Source organism: Papaver somniferum, chromosome 6, assembly GCF_003573695.1.
Source record: "Papaver somniferum cultivar HN1 chromosome 6, ASM357369v1, whole genome shotgun sequence".
Classification (NCBI taxonomy): Eukaryota; Viridiplantae; Streptophyta; class Magnoliopsida; order Ranunculales; family Papaveraceae; genus Papaver; species Papaver somniferum.
In genome coordinates this window covers 111,238,516-111,264,134 of record NC_039363.1, presented here as the reverse complement: position 1 = coordinate 111,264,134, position 25,619 = coordinate 111,238,516, and the positions used below count along the sequence as shown (strand labels likewise).

Genomic DNA, 25,619 nt, shown 5'->3' with positions numbered 1-25,619 from the left:
TCAATTCCAGGCGTTACCGGTTACCACCTCCTCCCATTTACGGTTACCATCTCCTCCCATTTACTCATCTGTTTTCCATTTCTTACGAGACCAGAGTACGTTTCACTTCGTCTTGTATAAATAGGTCTTACCTATTTCCACCAAAGAACAAGTTTTCGTCAGGAGCATACAACACTCAGAAAACATTTGTTAGCTTTCTCATCTGTTAGATTACGCTTTTTGATACAAGTCAAACAACTACTCTTCCAGAACCAATTATTCTGATCTCAACACTCTCTTCGCTTCCCTCCCCAAAACCAACCTTTCTCCTCCTATTTGTGACGAAGCAAGTCTGGAATGGTCATTTCTTGGTTTAGGCCTAATTTGTACAGATTGATCTCTCGAATCTAAAGTACTCCCTTGCAGTACATTGTTTAGGGTTTAGACTCGTTTCTCACCCACTCACGCGAAATTACCCAAATCAGCAGAAACCGTTTTAACCCTCAAACACCTTCTTAGCTAGTTATGTAGAAATTCCCATGGATCAAGTTCTCGTCTCTTGCTTAGGAGTCAGATAGGCAGGAAGAACTCTGCAAAGAGCATAAGAAGTATTTATACACCTTGAGTCGTATAAAACTATATTGACTCTTTAATTTATAGGTGCATAGAAGACAATTATGACAACCACTAGGGAAATTTGCAGTCATAACCATTATCACAAGAAGATCATATAACCTTTTTCCATGGACACATCTCTATGGAGCAGTGGCTCAATTGTCTTCAGAAACATTTGGTACTTAACTGCAAGTAAGTGTTTTAACAATTAATCACGATGATACACGGATTTCCACCATATCACTTAGCGAAAAAAATATGAGTACCGGTAACAAAAACAAAAATGTTTTTGATATTAATGGATCATGTTTATAGGTTCGAAATGCTACAAACACAGACTTATAAGACTTATAAGGTCTTACAGTATTTGCCTGCCCTGATACCAATTGAAAAGGAGAGGGTAACTAGTACACCACCAACTTTTTCGTTCGTGAACCTATATGAACAATTCTTGTACAATCTATACGTTCGGCTACGAAGCTGTATTTAAGATTGTTTTAACAAGGTTAACCTAGTATATACTCGAACTGTTCACGTACCGAATTCCAACAAAAACAAGGATGAAAATTAAACAAGAGCGAGTCTTGTAGGTTCCGTACAATTGAGTTAATACTATCTAGGTTTACGATGTGATATTTAAATTATAAAGATAAAATAATATAATGCGGGACATTTAATTTATAAAACGATCTCTCAAGGCGTAGTTCGTTAGTAAATTCGTTACTCATTCTAAATGCTCCAACTTAAGTATTCTCTTAAGAAGTTTTTATCAAGCTATGGATCTTCAACGACAAAGTGTTGAACGAACATATGCAAAACCAATATAAGAACTGATTGTTAAAGATCCAACAAATCAAGAAGAATTACGGAGATTGAGTTGAAAGTTTATTAATTTTTACCCACCTGTTTTTTGCCGCCTGATCTGATCTTGTTAGCTTAAATGATAGGGCCTAATAGCCTGGCCTGCTATAACCCGACTTGGTCCCCGTTTATTTTATTTTTAAGAATTTTAATCTTACATTGAAATCACTTATCATGTGTTGTTATATTTTAGATCTTTCTGCCTCTTAGCAGGCTTTGATGGTAGATTAAAAAAATTTATCTTCATAATAAGCTGCCCTGCCCGGCCATACGGGACGTGCCTGGTGTGGATTAAAAAATCCAATTTACACCATACTGGGACATCCTAACTTGACGACTCGACCTAGGATGCGTTGCATTTGGGATACATTGGCACTCTAGGACAACCCACAAAAATACTTCTTGTCAACTCTGCTACTTGCTAAGAACCACGTAGGAACAATATTTCAGAACGATAGCAACAAAGAAGATAATTATCAGCATTCCTATAATAGGGTTATTAAGATGTAGAAGATAAAAGTTACGGGCATTGCTCCAAAACACGGTTCTATTTTACGTTCAGTTAGAATCTAGATTCTAATACAAAATTAGAATCTTAAATCATACAAGAATCCAGATTATTACTAATCTGGCTTACTTTAAACTTTGGTTTACTTGCCATGCTTCGATGCAGCCAGGGTAGACTTCAAAACAAAAAACTTCAATGACATTATTCACAAGACATCTATTGGAAAAACTGCGTAGCAATTTTGTGTCAGTAATTACATAGAATATCAGATGGACACCATACATGACTTCTAAACCTATAAATGAAACTAAAATGTCTAAATAATTACAACTTTTTGGGCTATCTATCGGCATACAACTTTTTTAGCAGTCTAATAACATGCCACAGGGAAGAATAAGAAAAGTTAGAACCAGGGATGCCATGTTGGATCCATCATACACAAATTCCTGGGTGTCAAGGCAGCTTCAACCAGCTCCGTCACACCCCTCTGTACCGATTGGGGTGGTTCCATAGCATTATCCTCCTGAAAACAAACAAACAGATAATACCGAAAGTCAGACAAAAATTAGTAGTTGCCAACCGGAGTACTTTTATATTCGAAGTTACTAAACAATGTGGTAAAAATGGCATTCAAACAAAAGAGCAGCACGTCATGGTCCTCCTTACTAAATGGTATTGCAGATGTACCCAAGGTATAATTGGTGCATGCCAATCAGGTTGATTTGACATGCATTAAGAGTTCAATTCTGTAATCCTAACAATATGTGTATCTTGACCCACGTTTGACATGGGCCAACAACTCCGGATCTCAGCAGAGCAGCATCAACAGGTCATTTTTGTTGGAGGATGAAACTTTTAAGGTTTTAATCAGGTATATTGACTTACCTCTTCAGAGTAGTATTGTGGAGCTATATTTTTAATTCGACCAACAACATTCTCGACATTGGCCGTAACCTTATGCTTGAAATCCATGGGGTTCATGCTACCTCCTGGGGCAATAGGGGCTGTAGGCATTCCTAAAGGTCTCCTCCATGACCATGAAAGCAGCTCGTCACGGAAAAACATCGCTAACTGATGCCACAAATGCTGGCTTTGCTGCAAAGAATAAAGAAAGCATTAACACCAGCAAGAGAAGGCACAAACAGCTTAAAATTTACTATCTTTGCCAACAGAACTTACTTTAGGCGAAACCACAGCCTGTGCTGCAGCACACATGGAAGACACAATTAGACCTTCCACACCAAAATGGGAGAAGAACGATTGCATATTCCTCGTCAGCCGGAAAGGCACTGGTTCATTAAACTCAATCATTCCATTTGCATCATAAGCTGGATGGAAATCAGACTGGAAAATTTTTCCAGTGCTCTTGGCAAATAAAATCTTGTTTGGAGTCCTTCCACCGATTTGAAGCATGAATGACATGAAGCTGGAGAGAGCTAGCTGAACAGCAAATTGCTTTTTGAAAGCCCATAAATGGTTACCACTCACAAGAGTCTTGTACATGTACTGAGAAAATACATTGTCATTGACTAAAGTCTTTATAATCTCATGATACGCTTGGAGCCGGAGGTCCACAACTGCTTCTGGTGAGATCTGACCAGATATAGCTTGGTTCAGTTGCTCCTTGAAATGAGTGATGGGGAGATCAGCCTCTCGATTGTGCCGAGCACAGTTGACCTCATATACCTCAAGGAAGGTGCTATACATCAAATCATCTTCTACCATTCTGACCTGTTATAAACATCAGTTGACATTTAAGATAAAATGAATAGAATATCACAAGCATCACAAACATTCAAATGGTATTCAAAATCAAGAGAAATAGGCAATACAATGGTTGGTTAAGGGTTTTCTTTCTGTAAGTGGACCATCAGAATTGGTCTCACTGAAAACCCCTAACTATATCTGCTTGCCCCAACGAAAGATGTGATTTAATATGAACATGATCATTCTTAGTTCAATTTCCGAAACAGAAAGTCAATGGTGACCCAACACATAAAATGACGGCCGGGCACTATTTTGCATGTTTCACCAGTTGTCTAGCTTCAAATATCCTCAAGTATTCAAAGAGGGGAGAAAAGCATAAAAAGTGTTTCTAGCAGGCAGGGATTCATCACCTGAGACCAAACAGGAATAATAATCGGTGTATGAAGGCTTAGGTGGCGCCGCCTCGACTCCTTGTGTTTGTCAAACATTCGGTTCATCACACGGAACAACTGTAGAATTCGCTCATCACTTCGGGCATTAGGGGTAAGAGATGTCTGAACAATAAAATGGCGCTGACTACCATCAGAACCGATAAGAGTAAGACGACGGAAGCTACTGCCATGGCGCCGCACAATTGGAATATCAGCTCCAACTCTGTCTAACTTTACTGTATGGTCGGGTGCAACTTCCTGAAAACAAGGTTGTAACCAGGTAAGTACACTTTGACTGTATGTATAGTAAAACATCAAAAGATTACCCAATTTAACACCGGAACTGCAATTCAAGTTTTACCTGATCTGTGAAATACTGCCCTGGAACCTCCACGTCAACAACATGGAAGTCACGCAAAACCCTGCTTTCCTCTTCCAATTTTAGGACAGCTGGAAACCTGTCCTCGACATTGCTCTGAAGTACATTTTTCCAGTGCTTCAACCTCTCAGTCAATTCTGAGAGAGTGGCTGGGAAAGTAGCTGTGCTCTCTGGATCAAGATCGCGTTCAAAGTCTTGCTTGTACTCTCTCACGAAATCAACATGCTTGTTCACAGCATCAGCTGAAAAGCAAGCTTTGCAAACACCAGAGAGCTCCTTCTTCAAAGATTGAGGAACTTCGGAATTAGTGGCAGTTGGGTACTTATAACAGCGGTGTAGCAAAGCGTTGACCACTGCTAGAAGCCTCTCTTCTGGAAGGGTAACAAATCTAGAGCCAATTTCTGTTAACAGCACCTGCAGTGTAAGGATCTCATGTGTAAGTACTATGTCCAAGATTCGGCATTAAGGATCAAAAACATTCATCTTCTTACACGTTCATAACAAAAACAGAAAAGCAAAGAGCGGTCATTATAAAAAGAAAAATGGAACCCCTAACTAAGGTCCCCAGAAACGAGATATATGATAGTAACAGGACTTTGAAGATGAAAATACAATCGAGTTAGTACGTCTCAACATGAATCACAAATATATAAAATGCCAAATAATTTATTGATATTGATCCGTACCTCAAGTTCACTTGCCAAATTAGTGTGTTTGCTTCGAAGGGTCTCCATTATATCCTTTGCAGCATCAAAGGCACTAGCTGCTGAAGCTACCAATCCAATATTGCGTCTTAAAGTGTTTTGACTACCTTCATTAATGTTTGAACTTTGAGACATTGGTTGGTCATGTCCAGCATGCACATTAGTTTCCATAGGTGTGGACATTTCAGATTCTTGACCATGAGAATTTCCAGCATCGTGGGACCCACTAACACCACCAGATTGAGAACCTTGATGAACCTGATGACTTTCTGAACCCGCCACATGATTCTGTACTCTTGAATTACTGTCGGCCAAGCCTAAAGGAGCGCTACAAGCCCCAGAGGCATTTTGCTGCATCCTCTGCTGAGCCATCGCTAAACTCCTTCCAAGTTCAGATTTATTGGCAACATCTCGGCGCTCAAGTAAATATGTGCGTAACCAGTAATATAAAGCCTGTAATTATCAACATTACAAACCAAGATCACTAAGATAGTTAAATGAAAGGAACTTGACTTCAGCATCTATTCTGCATGATTCCCTCCAAAACGAAAGAGTAATTACCTGTGGATACACAGTCGCAACTTTCAGCAAGACAAGTTTGCAGTGAGGAGCCTCGGCTCTTTGTAAGGACAGCAATAGCTGCGGGACCCAAGAAAGCCAAATCCAATGAGGTATTTGGTCCAAGTATTTATCAAATGCTCTTCCGACAGGCTCATTCGCAGTATCAAAGCTAAGAAGGTATAAGACACGAGCGAGATGGCTCCTAGAATTAGAGACGCCATATTTAATTCCCTGAAGGAAGCAGCTGACGGCATACTCTAACCAAACCTCATCATGAGTTTCTTTATATACCTATGTTAAAAAAACAAAAACAAAAAAAAGATTAGTGGACATGAAAATTTCAGTTGCAGGCTTATCCCAATGTCATTTCATGGTATGATTTAGAGAAAAGTGAGTACCATGTCACAATAATTTCCCCAGCTTATCCATCCTTTAGGCAAATGCTTAAAGAGGGAAATGGCGTTTGAATATGCAAGATTAGCATTTTCACAATCATTTAGCTTCAACAGAAAGTCCCCCCTGAGACAAAAAATTTCAGCTTTGTGTTTCACAGGAAAATATTCCAAATTGGTACTGTTAATCAAATTAAGACCACTGTTGAGTTCTCCCCTCATCTCCAGATAAGCCTTCGCTTGTTCCGTTATTTTCACAAAAGCTTCCTGAAATGATAAAATGGTTAGAACAAATATATAAGGCCAGTTAAAGCAGCAGAAGGGAAAACCAATGCCCTACGCACTGGTGACCATACAGAATAAAGTTTAGGATAAACTGATCCGTGCAACCCAACAAGGATATATCTTACAGCATAACTACACGAGCTATACAACATAGACCCCTGAGTCCGGACAGAATAAATAATATAGACAGGATTATCAGAAATTAAACTCCCACACGTGGGAGCTCCAAAAGTCTGGATGCCTGCTAATTCCCACTTAAAGCATGTGACACCTTTTAGTTTTATCTTTATTTTACAGTTCCAATAGTGGGCCGGCAGCTTTTTCCCCACATCATAGTGACTAATGCACTTTCCCTACACACCACATATATCTTATATTTATATATAAAAACTGTAGCACTTCTGGTAAAAATTTCACATACCTGCACTTCCATGGTTGAGTGACCATACATTTTTTCGAGTACTGTGACACACACATCATACAGGCCTTGCTTGCGTGCAATGTGAGCAAGCTTATTTACATTCCACGCTTTGTCCCGGTATCCAAGGTGATGAAGTTGAGCATTTGTGGTACCAAAATCCTTGAACGCATCAATTACAGCATTATACATCTCATTTCTCCACTGAAGCAAATCATACCAAACAGATAAATTGTCCCATTCGTTCGGAGTTCGAAGTCGCCAAGTCTCTAGAATGTCTTTAAGATCCATATACCCACCACCATGAACACCTGCCGTGGAACTTCCCGAAACCTGTTTGCTTCCGTTAGCAATGTCCACTATAATTTTAGCTGATTCTTGAACTTCGACCAGCTGCTGGAATTGCTGTAAAAGAGGTATCCGTGATTGGACAGACATTTCAGGTAACTGCCACCACTGCTCAAGAGCCAGCTCAACACCTTTCCCCACAATGTTTTCAGCATCACCCACACTATTTGTGTTTCTATCATGAAGTGCAAAGAATGCTTGGATTAGACGTAGCTTTGGGGTTTCTTCCACTTGGGCCTTTGGAATTACCTGGTCCTTCATATAGTTCCAGTCAGGAACCTTCCAAAGACAGTCGAGTAGTATATCATAATTCTCTACACTCTTGCCAAAATCAACCAGCACCTCCCACTGACTAAGTTGACCAGCACATGAAAGCCACTGTTCTTCCCAAAGACACATCTCAGCCTTAGGTACTGTATTGTTATAAGTGCCTTGTGTGGCCTTGATCATGGCTTGGTAGAAAAGACTTTGAGCACGCTGCCAATAACCATGCTGAACAAGCGAAAGGCCAGCCCTAGTTTCTGCAGTAATTGACCTTTTCTTCCACAACCCACATCTCATATCTTCTTCATTGAGCAACCGGTATAGCTCAGCTAGAGACTCACAGCATTTAGTTTCATTCATGAACAACATAACATGACTTTCTAGCAAAGCAAGTGAAATATGCCAAGCATTGAATGTCTTTCCAATATATTTGATAAGTTCACTTGGCATCCTAGGTTGAGGATGGCTCAAATGAAGACCTTCAAGAAGAGCTTGCACAACATTTGGCCTGCTTGCTTGCTGCCTCTTATGGTAATCTTTTGATAACAGAGCAATCATTGGTTTTGCCAGTGCTACCTGTTCTTCCTTATGTAAAGTTACCCACACAATTGGAAATACCAAAACCCATAAGAGGTAAGCAACATTTGCATCTATATGAGCGAGTTCTCTTAAAGGGACAATGAGATCAGCAACCTGAAGATAAAAAACATATTCACTCTTTAAATTAGTCTGCAGCATCAAAGACATTTTACCAAAGTTAAGAGAGGTATCCTAATAGGCCAATCACTAACAAGAGCTCAGAGTTGGTGCATGGAACATAAAATGCAAAGGCTCTTCTAATTTCAGACTATTCAGACTAAATATCTATTTTGTACAGTACTAAGTGATTAACCTAGTTAGACGACCTAAAAATCCCCAACCTATTCCTATTGCAAGTATCGGTGGTCAGAAATAAAGTCGGACAACGGATAAAAATTAATTATGATTACGACAACTAAGAAATCCAGGAGAACTTCACACCCAATCTAACGATGCAATTCACTTCTATCACCTAAACAGCATTTACCAGTATCGTATACGAGACCACCGTACTAAACCTATTTGATAATGGCAGTCAAGACAAGGTACCACCAGCTAATGTTCTAAAATGTCAACTGTTGACAATCAAAACAGAACTCTAACCTGAAGTTTGCTCATCTCGCTTAAGAACTGAGCATGCTTATGAACAAGGCCATCAAGCGTTAGAACACCTTCAGAATCATCAAGAGCATCAGGTAACTGCTGCTGTATTCCTGTATGATCTGGAATAGATCCAGATGAAACCAGAGTGGGTACACGAGCAGAGTTTGGAGCGAGTGCAATAGGGATATTCTCAACCAAAATTGCCAAAAGAAGATCAAGTCCTTGCTTCAGCCAAAAGACATCGCTTAGTGCTTCCCAATCTTGAATTTGTATGATATACTGCAACCTTGTGAACAGTGTTTTCGAAAGCGATTCATGGTATAGCGAAAAAAATTTCTGTCTAATCTCAGGATCGTTAGCCCTTAGACCAAGCATGAATTGCCTCTCAACCCTCTGAAACACTTCTTGTCGTAGAGGAAGAGGATACCTGATATGAAATAAAACAATTAAGTCTAACATATACATATGATCAAAAAAATGAATAATGTGATCCATGAACCTTAATTCTATTCCTTACTTGTTAGATTCAGCACAAACTCCATACAGAAGCTGAAGATACTTGATGTCCCACTCTTCTTGAGAGCTAGCTGAGAAGTTTTGCTTATCAACTTGTGAGAGCTTTTGTAGGTAAGCAACTATCTCCTTCTGAGAGAGCACAGAATGTGATGCGCTGGTTGTGGAAGGCTTGCTGAAGTCATCTTCAATCCAGCTCTTTGTTATATCAAGTATGCAAAGAAGAACACTAGCATCCGTACCCCTCTCAGTCAAGAATACATTTAGTAGTTGGATCATCAATCGCTTAGATTCAGTAGAATACATCACTCTTCCACTGATAAGTTTCAAAATGGATATTAAATTAGGAGTGACGGACCCAACATCAGCAACTGGACGTGAGGAACTGACTGAAGCATCTGGATCCATTCTTTGACCCTGGAGTTCATCGTCAAGCAATAAAAATAAATAAACGATCAATGTTGATGTATCAAATACTAAATATCAAAGCATACATAAAATCCATAAACAACATTGTTTTCGGGCCATCAAACGTGTTTTTAGTTTTTGTAAGTGGACAGGATTCTGATAAATTAACATTAACTTTTGTCAAGTAAATTCTGGAACAGCAACTAATTGGATAAGAATGTACAGTAGGTGGAATGAGTATCAATGATTGTATGAGGACTGTTCAATCAACCGATTAAAACTTCACTGCAAAGAAAATCGATGACCAAAAACACCACCCAATAGGTTCTTTAAGAGAATCATCCCATTCATGATCATTAGGTGGTTGTTACCTATCTAATAATTTACTGATGAAAATAAAAATAGGTGCCTGATGCTAACTTTTGGAGAGAAACAAAGAGAGTACAGCGAAGGAACTGGGACAACATGTTTTTCAAATTAAAAAAAGAAAATGTAAAACCATATGGAAGTGGAACATCTGTCACACACAAGAACCTGCAGACGATCCCATAATCAGAAGTCCATAAAAGAAAATATTATATCAGGGAGGCGGAGCATACTTGTCTCACATGAGAAGCTGCAGATGAGCCCATATCCCTTGCAAGGCGTTGAAGAACACGAGTTAATGGCATAAGGAACGGGTCTATGAAGAACTTCTGCACCTCCGTCAAAACCTTGATCACAGACAGAACAAAGCTTATCATGGAGTTTGCAGATTCAAGGGATATCTGAGAGGATATCACAGCATCAAGATGCTTTTGTATGAGCTCCTTGACCCTAAGGTACAACATATTCACATCCTGAGGAGTGGTTGGGGTTTCTAAAGGAAAAGCACCAAAGACCATCTTCAGTAAGGTGCAAAGAGACTTCCCCTCATCTAGCATTTTACTGTTGAAGCAGGGCTCAAGTATCTACATGACATAACAGAAATCATTCAACAAAAAGATATCAGCTGTACCACAAAATTAAGTGACATAATTAAGAGAAGATACATACTTGAGAGATTTGGTTGATGTTGTTTCGAATGAATAAATGAGGCTGTTTCTCTAAAACCTTGTTCATTACATCGAGGCCCTGAGCAAGAGCTGTCGCAGGGTCCTTGTTTGATTGAGATGGCTGAAGACTGCTTAGCAATTTCTCGAGATAATTGAACTTAACATTCGCAGTCGGCCAAACCTCCAAAGCCTCTGATAAAAGCTCCAATGCTTGCTTGTACATCGAAGTTGCTTCTTTATCCTTGGGTTCTATAACCAAAGCCACCTATTTAAAATTTAAATAACAGATGTGAATTTACATATTTTAGTTTAACATGAAAACTTTATGCAAAGAGAAATTCAAATTTATTTTCAAGATACACCATATTCAACCACTTCAAGCGCAGGGCCGAAACACTGAAGTAAGACTACACAAGTAGCTTAACCCTGGTCTCATTTTATATCTCAATTAAACACGTTATTAGAACATCGGCGAAAGTAAACAAATCAAAACAGGAAGTTGGTGGATAATCCCGGAATCACAAATAAGTCTATAACAGCATATTGAAGGTATTACCTATTTTGTGCTAGAACCTCTGGTAGAAAGTTAAAGATGGCATACCCGTATTAAAAAATTTATAATCATTTCTTCCATTGCAGCATTAGGCTTGAACTCTTCATCAGGTTGGCAAGCAGAACCTGGGGTTTCCACATTCGGGATCGATGAAACACCGCCAGGTGACATTACACCAAGGGATGGAAGACCAGGTTCAACCTTTACCCGCTTACTAAGATCATCAGAGAATGCAGAACCATCTGATATTCGTTTTACGTCTCCATTTACAGACCCCGGATTTGAAACCTCAGTTGTCTGGTTGGGACCCTCTGTTTCAGGTATCACTTTCATTTCATTTTGCCTCTGTCTTTCCCAACCGACAACTAGTCCAGCAAGTTCAATTGCAAGGCGCCTATTCTCTGCTGTTGTGTTGTAAGGCAATCCTAGCCGACTAAGAGAATTTACCATTTGAGGTACAAATTGCGCTCTAGAGATGTAGAAGAGATCAGAATGGCGAACAATGAGCTGGAAAATGTGAATCAAATTAGGAATTGAATGACCCTCCTCAACCAAGATTTTTTTGGTGTAACGAATCCAAATTGGCATTCTCGAATCCCCAGATGGCAATCTTCGTGGAAGCGCAGGCATTAGTATGTCAAGAGCCTGCTTGACCAGCATCTTATTTTCTGGTTGGCATGTTCTAAGAAGAGCAACAAAAACCTACACACATAAACAATGTTAGTTTATGGTATTCATGCAAGGGCCAAAAAGGATTACAACTGATTGTCGCAGGATAAACAGAAGATGTGTATAATTTAGCAAATCATAAGAAGTCCAGGACTCAAGCAAGAATTTACTACGGGGATCTTGATAAGACTTCTACACGAAATTTTACACTAACGCACATTTATTTCTCTTAAACACCACTAGGAACATATCTGACAATACTTTTTTTTTCATAAGCATGTCTCATCAACTATCATGCTGTAATCTAGATAAAACTACCAGTTTCCCATCATATATACATCATTAAACATGTGTAAATATATAAGCAGCAACAACGCTTATTAGAGAGTAATAAGTAGAATTTTCCCTTCATTTTTACCTACAAAGTTCTACAGTCAGTAGATAACTTATTCGTCGAAGTTTTGTATATCAGTGACCAAGTCTTTATGGGTTAGTTATGTGAACTTGCGGGGCATACACTCCCTTCTCTTTCATACTTCCACTGCTTCATACTTTCTGTGCTAAATTCCTGTTTTAACTAATGAACCCAAAGCATCTGCCAGGATTCATATGCCTACAGTTATCAGTCGAACCAAATGAAAATCTCAAAATAACCTAATACTTATGTGCAAGGATATGCAGAACCGAAAGGTAATTCCCACCCATGGAACACATGACTATCAGATGCAAATTGCTGAACAGAAATTTTAACATAATTAATGATTGTGCATGTACCTGGAGAATAATTTTCTCTGGAGCTTGATATGCCTCGAGGAAGTGACAAACATTGACAAATGCCCACTGCTTACTGGCACTGTCTTCACGCTTGAGATGATTCCAACCAAATTTAATAAGTTCCTTCCTATGGTGAACAAGGTCATTTTGTAGATACTTGAGAAGCAGAGTAGCAAGCTGCAAAAGTTCTATTCTAAGTGGCTCATCATACTCAGCAGTAACCTACAATAAGAGACGAGCAACAAAACAAGCGAAGTTCCTTTAAATCAAAAGAGAATTCTGATTAAAGCCCGAACACTGTTGCTCGAAGAAGTTAGAGAATTGAGAAAGCACCTCCTCTGGTGGATCGAGAAGCTTGTCCACAATCGTTTTTACAATAGCCGGGTCAACAACTTCCCAACTTTGAGCATTCTGGAATGCATGTGCTAACATTGGAAGAATGAGCATTTGCATGGCAATGACCAAATGATCGTGGCCTAGTTGTTTAGATTGGAAAAGCTGCAAAAAGTGCAACAAAAGAGTTTTCTTCATGTTGGAGGGATAACCTTCTGCAACCTGAAAGAAATAACAATGTCTATTAGTATCATCATCTCGACAAATATTAAGATATCAAATTAAATCAATCACAGAGGCTGCGAAGGCACAAATAATCACAACACTGAAATTTGTGCATACCTCAATGATATAAAACTCCTTCAGGAAAGTGTAATCTATTCGAGTGCGAAACAAGAATATGGAGAGCATATCAAAGAGGACGTTGACTTCACCCTTGTCATGCCGTAAGTAATTCAAGAAGCACTTTACCAACCACTTGCTTTCTTTTACCTGCATTTTAGATTCCAAAGAGAATACAAATCAAACTCAAAGGCATCTTCCACAGTTTTAACTAACTATCCTCGGATAACCTTCAACTGCCATGTCTACAATTATTTTGCACTTCTAGATGAGATATAGATACTAATTTGTTGCCCTATATCTTCTACAGAATTTGAAGCTGGTTCAGAAGTTTTCGGTGAGCGTATTGAGATTCCAAGAAATGTGACAGATCTATGCTTATTGTCGAATGTTTAGCATAATCTTGGTGGAAAGGGATAACTTCTCGCCAAAGTATTATAACCTACACATATCAGAATATCCACAAGCTATTATGAAAACGCATATACTTGTTCCATCTGTTCATGTCACAAAGCAGTAGACATTCCGACATTCCATTAGGGACAGTGTAAGTTGGGCACACTGGATTATAATTTATAATGAATATCAATCTTAACCATAGCCTTAAACAAATAACAATGGGGTAGCATAGTACAGAGCATGGAAAATGAGGGGAACTCAAACAACTATACTTACTTGTGCCAGGCTCAGTTCTTGTTCGTTGTGCAAACGAGCAATCCTACCCGGGGACTTCCAAATAAGTACCAAGGTGTCAAAAACTGCACGATTATTTGGCAACCAGTCGGGCATCAATTTAACCAAAGCTGATACAAGAGCAAGTCCCTGAAAATAGGCCTCAGAGCTAGCACTTGGGTTTGGAGGAGCAGCATGATTATCAGGCATAGACGTATCGTGGCTCTCATCAATCATGGACACGGCAGGGGGGGTTATTGATGACATTGTTGACTCAGCTGATATCGATGGTTCAGGCTTTGGACAAAATTGAGGGAAGGCATTTGCAAGAACTTTTTGTGGGGATTTAGCAAGCTCTTCTCGTAAGGGCTGACCAGCTTCTGAACGGATAATGTACATGAACCTAACATGCACAAAAACAAAAGAGATCATTACTTTTTATCGGCACAAAACTAAAGCCATGCCAAATGTTACTTCAGTATTCCTTTACCCTTACCGCCTAAAGTATCGTGGTTGATTTAGCCGACCAAGGAAATAATCGACTGCATCTGCAGCATAACGGTTTAAGAACTTGGTAAGTGGGAGACGATATGGACTGTTAATTTCACTGTAAAATTGTCCTGGAGGAAGAGCCCCTTCCAAGTCCATTGTCAGTGTTACAAGTTCATCTAGAAATCTCCCTGCTGCAGGAGGGAGCAGATGGAAAAGCTCAATTATAGCTGCAAAAAACAAGCACCATATGTTACTCATTAGGCCAGTCAAACACATGGATTAGTCATACACTTGCAAAGATTTGACGGGAACCTGCTGCAACTTTTGGTTCTTCGCCAGGTTTCCACGCTTTCTGACATGCAGCAAGTTTTTCAGGCTCCAGCCATTTCTTAAGATGCTCCAACAGCTTACCACCCAGGGTAACATTAAACCAGTTAGACAACAGTTCAAGCAAACGGGCCAGACCTTGCAGAAGAGGCATGCTGAGACTTTTTGTATTTGCCAAATTAACTAAAATAGGTCTGAGGCTGCTCTGTAACAGGTCTTTGGGCAACCTTTGCTGTTGAATAACCTATTCCATAACAAATCAGAAACCAAGCAAGCATTAAGTTCACATAGTAAACAAACTTAACTTAATATACGAGAAATAAGTCATTAGATGGTCTATAGAGGTGAGGTAATTCTGGTGCACGTGGTTGAGGGATCTACCATGAGATGGTCCACCTACGAGACAGCTAGATGAAATAATACTCACATAGCGTGATCAGTATCTAATATATTCACACCATGAGCATGATATTTGGACAACCTTTGCTGCTGAATAAACTAAACTAGAAACCAAACAATGAAACAAGCAACATTCAAGAAACGCTTTCATAAAAATTCTCGTAGAATCAATAGATATTATCTGTGACAAATCACTACATGGTTCACAGAAGTGAGGCAACTCTGAAGCACATGACTGAAGGACCACCATTGGATGGTTCAGCTAAGAGATAGCTAGACAAAATAATACTGACAGAGCATTCACGCCACAAGTTGGGTCCTTTTACAAGGTAATATCCTTCCATTTATTTTTGGTTTAGAAGGGCACTGGTTCTAGATGTCAATCAATTGGTTGGTCCAACTAGGTAACCTACAACAGACTAGCTGCTGGCTGAGCTTGCATAGGAGAAACAAGAACGCATCAATAAGTTGCAAATGAATCACAAACCTGTCGTAAACCCTCCTTTGCAACAGCAACAATGTCCGCGTTTTTACATGTCAAAGACTTGAAAAACATGGAAATGATCTTCGAACGTAATTCCGTATGGTTTGCTGTCTTGAAATCTGCCCAAGCCATTGCTGTACAGAGCAATTCAATGCATGCTGTTCTTAGTTTGTTTAAAGAAGTTGCTACTTTTGGATTCATAAACTTCACGACCCAAACATTTTCATCAGCCTCTGCAATTTGCAGAGCTTCTTGCAAGAAATTAACCAACTCCTGTGTCAATTTAAGAAGCGGTGGTCTTAATGCCAAGCAGAAATTCAAAGCTGTGACAGTTCCAACCTGCACAATTGAAGAAATAGTTCACAATGTGGTTCACTAACAATTAAGTCAATATTTATTAGAAAGAGCGAAAACAAAAAGGAACACAGGATCAGCCAGAAGATCCTACCTGTTGGTCTACATTCTTGGACCGCAATGGCCTCATTATAAGTGGTTGAAGTAATGGTAGATACAGAGACTCGAGTAACTCAGATACCTCACTACCAGTCCGACTAGCCAAAAGTGCCAAGCATGACTGCACAGTCTTCCTTACGACAATAGAAGCATTCGCATTAAACAATTCTGCAGCAAGAAACTCAACAACTCCTTGGAAACTTTGTCTTCGGGGCTCACTGTTTGCTTCATCAACATTATTTACAACACGAAGAACCTGAGTGAGCACTTGACTTGTCTCGTCCTGCTCTTTATTAGCATGCAAAGGAAGCCTTTTAAGAACATAAACTAGGCCACGAATTACTCTCACTTGGAAGAAGCATAAGGTCTCAACTGTGACTTTACCAACCAGAGCCCCAAGACCCATCACACCTCCCATTTGGGCTTGCCATGTGCTTCCATAGCAACAATGCAAGAGACGGGGCAGCAACTGCTCAAATACGGGGATCCGGACACTTGGTGGGGGTGAATATACAGGATTCGTTGACGGGCTAGAAACCATCATGGGAGTTGCAGGACCTCCCCTCGTGGTAAGTACCCCGGCATGTTTTGCACGAGAAAGGAACAAAAGTGTTTCAGCAAACACATTCAAGGCGTTAAGAGCAGCTTTTGCATGGAGTCTATTTTCATCTGCTAGAACATCCACTAGTGCATCTAAGAATATCAAAGGATCCAGCTCCTTAAGATTGGAAGAGGCTGAGTTTCTTAACCTACTACTTCCAGATGAAAGGGTTGAACCAAGCTGCCCATTGGCAACCAGTGAATTAGTTGTAGAGCAATCGACATGGAAAATCATAGCAAAATGGCGGCAAATGTTTAGGATGAAATCATCCTTCGGGTCTAGTAGATCTGGTTCTGCGGTGGCAGCTATGATGGTCATCAGTAAAATCTTAAACACCGATTTTTCTGCCATAAGTTGTGTCTTAGTCTTTACGCCCAAATCAGCCTACAAAACAGTGGACTAAGTAGTAAGAATTCAGTTCAATAATGTTCCAAGTTCTAATTCAACCAAGAACATATAAGTTCGGTAGGAGTAAGATAGGACAACAATTCCCTTCCATAGCAGAGCAACAGAAATGTCAAGCAGCAAGGCAAACCATCAAAAAAACAAAAAAAAAAATGTAATACCAGCGGAAATCAAAGCGCAGTGATTCTTCTTGAGTTTTACTGGTGTAATATAGCATTTTATGCTTTGTGGTAAGCTACCATTTCCTAATTCCATGCGAAAACTACTTAGCTTCTTTTTTTTAAATGATCCGTATAAACAGGAAAACAGCATGAGAAACAAAGATTAAACGAACCAGTTGACATATGTAGACTTCCACAGGATATGAAAGTCGTATAAAAACCAACCTTATCGTCTGCATTATCAGACCGCAGCAAGGATGGATCCGCTGAAGAAACCAACAATGCAGCCAATGTTCCGGGCAACATTCCCTCGCCAGTTACATTTGCGCGCAAATTCAGTTGAGATGACAAGCATACACGTAGAAATTTTAGCGCCTGCTTCCTGTAAAAAGCATCCATGTTGCCGTTGTTCTGTAATACTGCAGCCACAGCCAATGAAATGCAACGATCCAAAGGCACCAAAAATGGGGTTGATGGCTCAAATGTTAGAATTAAACGGAGCCCATGCTCGGGGTTTTCTTTGCATTCAAGTGCAAGGGGCTCCTTGAGAAACCGTCTATTACGACCACCAAGCTTACCAAGAAGTTGCAATGCTTTTCCACCCCATGGATGTGGTGCCGGCTTCAAGTGAGACCATAAAGCTAAAATCACATCTGACATAACGTTTGCCATGCTGGGTTCCAGAAAATCAGGATTCAAACTATCTATCCAAAACTCAAGCGTCCTTAGACCCAAGCTCACCAAGTCATCACTTCCTTTGAGAGTCAATACCAAAGGCTTCATAAGACGTGGAAGATAAGGCAACAAGGAACTCAACCTTGCAGGTAAGGTCAGGCAAAGCTCAAGCACAAGATCCCTCATATCTTCGCCTGTGGGACCTTCCACCATAGAGAGCAACATATTTAAGCAAGGCGGTAATGTAGGAATTAAGTCTCGTAACAAAAGTTCAAACTTTCCTCCAGTTAGTGCACGAAACATTGTACGAAGAAGCTGCAAATAACCTAATGGACGATCAACTTCTGTAGCATTTTTCATGCAGGCTTCCATGACAACAGGTATATGAGGCTGTAAAATACGTTCGCAGTCTGAAGGAGCCTTGGCAACTGCACCAAATAAGAACCTAAAAAGGTGCAAAACAAGTTTTGCTGCAGGACTGTCGGGATGTTTTAATACATCAAGTTTACTGCTGACAAGGAAATTGACCAAAACATCTGCAAATGGTCTAAACACCTTCGTCGCTTGCAGAAGGGTAGAAAATATGTGAACCAACTGATTGTTGCTAATCATGCATTCAAAGAGCTCAGGCATGCACATCGAAAACATGTCCATAAGATCTCGAGGCTCCATAATAGCTAAAATCTGAGAAAACAGATGAAGCATTTCCCTTTCCTCATCCTTCTCCTTGAAGAGAGACAAGCAATGTACACCACTCCTTAAAACTCCAGATGCCTTCCAGACCTAGAAAAATTGATAATAACACAACATAGTCAGTGGAATAGTATGTGAGAGTGTTTGGAGGGTAATGATAAATCCGATTGTTACTAATACCTCGTCTTCTCGCATCCCTTTAAACCCTTGGTTAACTGGTACGCTGGATGAAGAGGGAACCTGCATCTGGGGATGTGCTCCATGTACTGATGGTGAAACCTGAACCGTAAAAAGTGGCACATTATATAATGATGGAAACACACACATGTATGAGCTGGTACTTGAAAGTTCTATTAACCTGATTTCGGGGTAGATGGGCATGTGTGATACTCCAGATTATCGTCTTCATTCCTACAAACAAGTAAATGTAGTTAAGCGCCACGTAACATTACAAACAGCAGCAGTGAGTATAAGTTAAGTAGTCATCAAATTTGTACTTTAAAGATTCAAAAACAGTAGCTAACAGGGTTCTGACATATTTACCCATAACCAAGGTCTTAATCAGATGTTTGCAGTCCGTAACTTCCTTAGAATGCTCTAAAGGAGCCTGCAAATTAAGAACTGCCTGCAAGCAGATCCAATGTCAAATAGGAAATGAAAAGCGAGCACCAATTAAGCTTAGGAGATAATACAGCACCAGATAATCTTTTTAAAGCAAATCTGCTTTAAAGTTATTTAAAGCCAAATCAAATTAACAATCCAAGTGAAACATGATACTAGTTAAACCAACCACGGCACCTGATATTTACTTTGTACCTAAACATGGTAGAGATCAAACTGGAAAATCTGCTTTGAAGTTATTTAAGGCCAAATCAAATTAACAATCAAAGTAAACGTGATACTAGTTAAACCAACCACGGCACCTGATATTTACTTTGTACCTAAACATGGTAGAGAACCATTAGTGTACCAAATGTTGCATGTTACTCTAGACTTGTCTTTTAACGAGATACAACAGTGAAGTACACAACAACATGCCAAGACATCCTACGCTACCTCTTTCAACAAAATAAACACAGCCACGGCGACAACGATGTTGAGAAAAACTCACACATAGAAGAACATAAATATTACATGCTCCATAGCTAATGAAATACTGAAGGGGATAACATGAGAGTTGTGAAGTCGTAGTTATGTATTCACATGCTATTACTATATAAAAGCAAAGTAAGACGTTTCTGTTTCGACAAAAGACTCATACCCAACTAATATAACTTTGGGTCCACTAGTGCTTGTCAAGTTGTTTGGTTATGGCGTCTAGTTGAAGAGTTTGATCAGATGCAAGAGTTATACAGGGCTACAACAACATATAACAATCAGATGCAAGAGACTTCTACAAGGCAACAACTATACTTTGTGATACAACTATAATTTGTGATAATAAGCCAGCAATGGCTTTAGCTTTACGAAAGAATCAAGTGTTTCACTGGAGGAGAAAGCACATTGACATCAAGTTCATTATTTTCGTGATTTGGTGGAAGATGAAGAAATTGAGTTGAAGGTTTCAAGTATGAAAAAAGTTGTTGATACACTAATGAAACCACTGAAAGCTGAGACATTTGACAAGTTACAGAAGATGAGGGGAGAGTTTTGACTTCTGAGAGTTTATGAGAAAATTAGAACCTACAAGTCATGAAAGCATCTAAACCGCAATTTAGTTTATCGCATATTGAAGCAATTGTACAAAGACACTTTCTTCGAGCAATTTTTCATTGCACTAACCTGAACAGGGATCTCAAGCTTCGCCCTCAATGTGGATCGATCCCGCCCTTCTTCACCCTCTTCCAGCAGCTAGTCCAAGTAATAGAACACTTTCATTCAGATTAAGATTAACTACCATAACAAGAATGCAAGCAAAAATATTTACTTAAACCAGAAAAATACCATAACTCAGACTGAATAAAACTGAAGCAGTGATCAAACACAAGGATTGATATGGGGTTAGATTCTCAGCATAATATAAACTGATGACTGATAAACCCAAGGAAGATCAAAAGATTGTTGGGTATACTTCTCCTCATGGTAATGTTGCGTACCTGTGGTATGGTGCGCTTAAAGGTGCTAAATTTCCCCACAAAAGCATCAAGAATTCTCCCCTGAAAAGAAAATTTTCCATATACAAATATTTAACAATGAGGTCCATGATTCAACACCAAAAGTAAAGAGCTTCGCTCTCGTTCAATATGCAGATAAAAAGACCCATACCAACAGACTCCGCGCTTCATCCTGTGTAGGCAGGTCGACACCTTTCTCAAAGATGGGCTCCACCTAGAAAGCCAAACACACATTCGTCATTTTCTTGAATTATACCAGTAAGCAAGTTCGAATAGCAACGTCGTATAAATATCATCCTCTTTAAGGAGAGAGGTCATATTCATACCAGATTTAACATTAGGCGAGCACAAGTGGTATGAATACTGAGGGACAAGGAAGCATCGTGCATGTTACTTGAGAACAAATATATGATCCGCGACAGCTGCAGCATAAGAGTAAAAACCCGTTAAGTCCACATATCCCTACTAACAAACAAGCCCAAACTTATATAACCAATATTCCCTTGTGGGCCAACCTCTGCTACTCGATACTTGCAAGATCAAATTACACTACAATATATGATGGCATAAATAACTTAGCATGTAAGAAGATATAACCTAAAAAAGGGATGATTAATTACACAGCCTACAAATAAGAAAGATCGTCAGAAGCAATGTACAGTTGGTGAATTGCACCAAACATATATTTATTAAGCACCAAACATATACTTATCAAGCACCAAATCATAATGCGATAAAAAAAAAATATCTTAATAGTTTTCAGAATGACAAGAATTTTAGTTTAATCATACTGCAAGTAGACTTCGTAAAATTATCAAAATTAAATCAGTAGAATGTGTTAGTCCATGATGGAAATGAGAGAAATCCTCTGATATCAAATCATCAAACACACACAGTTCTGAACTGGAATTAATGAGATTCGAAAGAAGAATAAACCATGGAAACTGTTCTGAATCACAAGCAGCGTAAACAACACAAACATAAATCCCATGTCTCAATCTAAAAATACAAAATAGAAAATGCTCACAGGATATAAATGAAATCATGCGTGGCAGCACAAAGTGTTCACTGTCTGAAAGGAAATACCTGTGACAAGGAAAGATCTCCCCGGACATGATGAACAATCTCTGCTAGTAGACTGTAAGCCAATGGTCTTAAAGTCTCGAAGCATGCCCGGCCAGTTCCAACAAGAACCCTAAAATATGGAAATAGCATGAATTAACAAAAATAAATCAGTTACGAGACTTGAAAATAAAACTATTACCCATACCCAAACATTAACAAATGAAGTTGTACACTACGTAATGAAGTCAATATTTCTACTGCAAACCCGAAATAATCAATTTTCACATCATAAAAGATAATTCATTACATGGAGATTTCCATAAATCCCAAGTAGTGTTACCTCTCCTCCAATAGTGTGTCAATCAAAGGAAACAAACCCCGCTTGAAATCTGTTCCAAGAACATGCTTTAAGGCTACAAGCAATTCCTGTATCAATTTGGCACAGTTAACTATCAAGGAGAGAAGGCATAAAAATCAAGTAATGAGTCACATGAGCCAATCTCATACCTTCCGGATGGAAACAGAGTCAGGACATGTAACCAGAAGATTTACAATGCTTTTACAAATATTTTCTTCATGTGGCCTGATATAATCAGTAAAACCCTTCAGCAGGTACGTTAAAAAAGACACAGTCTGCAATAAATGGAGAAAACAGCTTTAACCACCACCAATCATTAGATGGATTACACTAAAACTAGTTTCATTAGAAAGTAGACAATATGGATAACAAAAGTTCTGGCCTTGAATATTTAGAGTAGCTGCTGAATTTAAAACCAAAATAGAAGAAAAAAATGGTTTCATTAACACAATGAAACATAAGTATATTACCTTAACCTGTGCACCCTTTAATTCAATAAAGTGGTTCTTCGACTGAGGAGGAACCTTATCAGGACCCGGTACAGATATGGCAGCAACCATCAAAGGTAACAAATTAGGAATATTGGTCTGCACTAACCGCCCATACAATTGGAATAAAAACATCACCACCAGAGGACTCTCAGTAACTATCTTAAATGAGCGAGTACTCGGATTAAGCTGACCATTGTTACCCGTGTATACAGTTGATCCCAGACTTGTGGCGTCCAACATCTTAGTATCATCTAACCCTAACCCACCACTCATGATGCTACTCCCACTACCACTTATACTAAGACTACCACTACTTATCCCACCACCACTACCTCCACTGCTAGCTGCTACTCCTCCACCCCCATCTTCAAAGAAATAAGTAACTGTCGCTCTGAAATTCTGATATATCTTACAAACAAAATCCAGAAATGGCTGCACTTCATTTTCTAGGCTAGGTCTAAAATTCCTTAAAAGATCAAAAATAATACGGATACAAATTAACCCATTCTCTTCATTATCCACAGTGAGTACATGTAAAGCAACTTTCAGTAAGTCCTGAACAAAAGGGCGAAGAACCTCACTATGTGGTAGACGATTAAGCACCTCAACTATGACATTCCTAAGTTTGTGTTCAGGATTATCAGTAAATTGAGGCGTTGTTATCTGTGTAAATATTGTTGAGAATGCCCTGAAGTAACATTTCAGAAAGTTAAGATACTCCGCTGTATGAACAATCTCTAGACTGTCTCTAACCTCCATCGCCATAAGCAATCTCGTTTGAATTGCTGATTTCACAAAAAATCAAATCATCAGTCCGCAGCAAAAATTACCAAAAATACCAATAAACAAGACTAATTTCGCTCAGAAATAGTAAAAAAATAAAATCAAAAGAGAGAATTAGGGTTTTGAAATTTACGAAGATCAGGATCAACAAGAGTCCGTGCATGTTGTTCGAAGTTCTGTATTGGACTCATCTTTTGGAGTTGTTGTTGCATAGAGAGGGGTTTTAATTAAAACCCTACTTCTACTTCTTCTACTTACAAAATGGCGAAATTGAGAAACTCCGACTTCGTTATTTCGGTGTTCATGAATTTCTAGGGTTTGTGATTTTTGGGTATAAACAAAGAGGACTGACTATTTGTATTTTTCTCAGAGACTGGACTGTTTTCTCTCTTCTTCTCTGCGGAGAAGTTTTCTAAAAAACGATCCCTCCCGCTACTTGGTTCTGCCTGGGATCCCCGACACTAAGAGCAACTGCAGTGGACGACCAAACCTATAATTATGGTCCAGGGACGAGACGCAGCGGGACGGAGTAAAGATTAAAAGCGGACGAGACGCAGCGGGACGAGACGCAGCTGGACCATAACCAAATTCCGGACCATATTTGGTCTGGGACCAAGACCAAAACTATATATAGTGGAGCGGATGTATAATCACCGTTTGTCATCGGGCGTGTATATAAACTACGTCTGTTGTGAAACGTACGTAAAGTCACCGCCCCACAAAGAGGCGTGTATATAAGTTACGCCTGAATGAGGCGTTGCTGAAATGTTCGCCCGATGGGACGTTGCTAAAGTTTACGCCCCACGCCAGGCGTTCATAAACTTTACGCCCCAGTGAGACGAAGATTACATCAACGCCCCAGCCCGGCGTATGTATAGTTAACGCCTGTTGTTGTGCGGACTTAATAGCTCCGCCCCATTTAAAGCTTCAGAAAATTTTAAAACGTTATTAGACAAATTTGTTTCTGAAATTTTTTTATACCGTTGGTAATTCGAACGTTGAAGAAAATCGAACGTTGGGTAATTTGGAACGTTGGAAAGTTTGGAAGACATTTTCGAACGTTGGAAATTTACTGAGGAAACACCTATATATACACATGAAATCCTGTAACATTTTCCCACAACTAATACTTCAAACTATCTATCACACCAATAAGAAGAAATATTATTTCTGCTTTCAAATCATTTGGAAATTTTTCTGCATTTCGCTTACAATGGCACCAAGAACAGCACGAGGTCCAAATTTTACGACAATCGAAGATGTAACAATGTGTAAAATTCATTTATCTATATCTCAAGATCCTAGTGTTGGAGCTGATCAATCAGAGGCGACGTTGTGGACTCGTATCAAGGATGATATTGAACTTCATTTATCTAATAATCCAGAGCGGTCTTGGAGTTCCTGGCAAAAGCGATATCAGGGAATAAGTAAAGATGTGGCGTTATTTTCGGCAAAAGAGGCAGAAGTGGAAGGTGAATATCATACTGGATGGGGTCCTGAAAAGAAAGTAAGCATGCTTGATTTTTTGAACAATTATTTTCTAATATTTAATAAGCGCCCATGTACTTAAGTGTTTTTAAAAACATTAACAGCTTGAAGAAGTGAACAAGAGGTTCAAGGAATGCAACGATGGGAAAAAATTTAAGTACGAAGAGTACTATCCAATTGTGTTAGAAAATATAAAATATAATCGGCGATCGAATTGTATTCGATACGACTCACGATTTGGACACTTACGAGAATAACGAGGAAGATGAGGAAGGACCGCAAACAACAACCCAAGGAGAGACTTGTAACGACACAGATGGGGGATACATAGAGAACACATATCTCCGTAAGATGGGGAAAAAAGCAGCAAAAAGATTGAAGAAAACAGGGAGAGAGAGATCCAGTCACCAAGAGGAATTGATGGGAATAATTATTAAAGAACAACAAAATTTCAATACTCATTACCAAGCACAATCAAGATTCAAGATGGAACAAAGTGCAGCAGAGTTTGCAGCAAAACAAGCTGAACATGCGGCAAAAATAGCCAAGCAAGCTGAAGACGAAGAATGTCGCATCATTATGATGGATCTTCAAAAACTGGGACATAGTTCGGAATAAAAGAAACCAATCTTAACACAAAGGCGGAATAGTTCAAATCTTACTTATTTCTCCTATTTAGTGATTAGTAGTATTATTAG

The 25,619-nt window shown here is 39.2% G+C and overlaps 1 protein-coding gene across 1 annotated transcript; it reads right to left on the bottom strand.

The window, feature by feature from the left end:
• Window positions 1–1,988: 1,988 nt before the first annotated feature.
• Window positions 1,989–23,861, bottom strand: LOC113288859 (transcription-associated protein 1-like). The gene is made up of 35 exons (XM_026537989.1): window positions 23,567–23,861; window positions 22,630–23,435; window positions 22,309–22,434; window positions 22,142–22,227; window positions 21,823–21,931; window positions 21,063–21,158; window positions 20,888–20,950; window positions 20,719–20,778; window positions 20,405–20,473; window positions 19,166–19,247; window positions 18,981–19,033; window positions 18,803–18,901; window positions 17,480–18,712; window positions 16,083–17,072; window positions 15,638–15,973; window positions 14,737–14,995; window positions 14,429–14,651; window positions 13,936–14,335; window positions 13,261–13,410; window positions 12,919–13,140; window positions 12,586–12,807; window positions 11,191–11,844; window positions 10,591–10,854; window positions 10,155–10,505; window positions 9,152–9,564; window positions 8,635–9,061; window positions 6,844–8,145; window positions 6,144–6,404; window positions 5,746–6,036; window positions 5,167–5,637; window positions 4,463–4,894; window positions 4,081–4,359; window positions 3,143–3,694; window positions 2,849–3,058; window positions 1,989–2,486 (listed from the first exon to the last, which is right to left on the bottom strand). The coding sequence occupies exons 1-35, from the start codon at window positions 23,643–23,645 to the stop codon at window positions 2,367–2,369; spliced, it is 11,790 nt and encodes a 3,929-aa protein (XP_026393774.1). The 5' UTR covers window positions 23,646–23,861; the 3' UTR covers window positions 1,989–2,366.
• Between the last annotated feature and the right edge of the window lie 1,758 nt (window positions 23,862–25,619).

Bases quoted from the DNA above. Each gene is read 5' to 3' on its own strand.
- LOC113288859 (XM_026537989.1), bottom strand. From the start codon at position 23,645: ATGCAACAACAACTCCAAAAGATGAGTCCAATACAGAACTTCGAACAA. The intron at 13,141-13,260 runs GTATGCACAAAT...TATTTCTTTCAG, and splicing joins AGGAGTTTTATATCATTGAG to GTTGCAGAAGGTTATCCCTC. The intron at 10,506-10,590 runs GTATGTATCTTC...TATGTCATGTAG, and splicing joins ACATCAACCAAATCTCTCAA to ATACTTGAGCCCTGCTTCAA.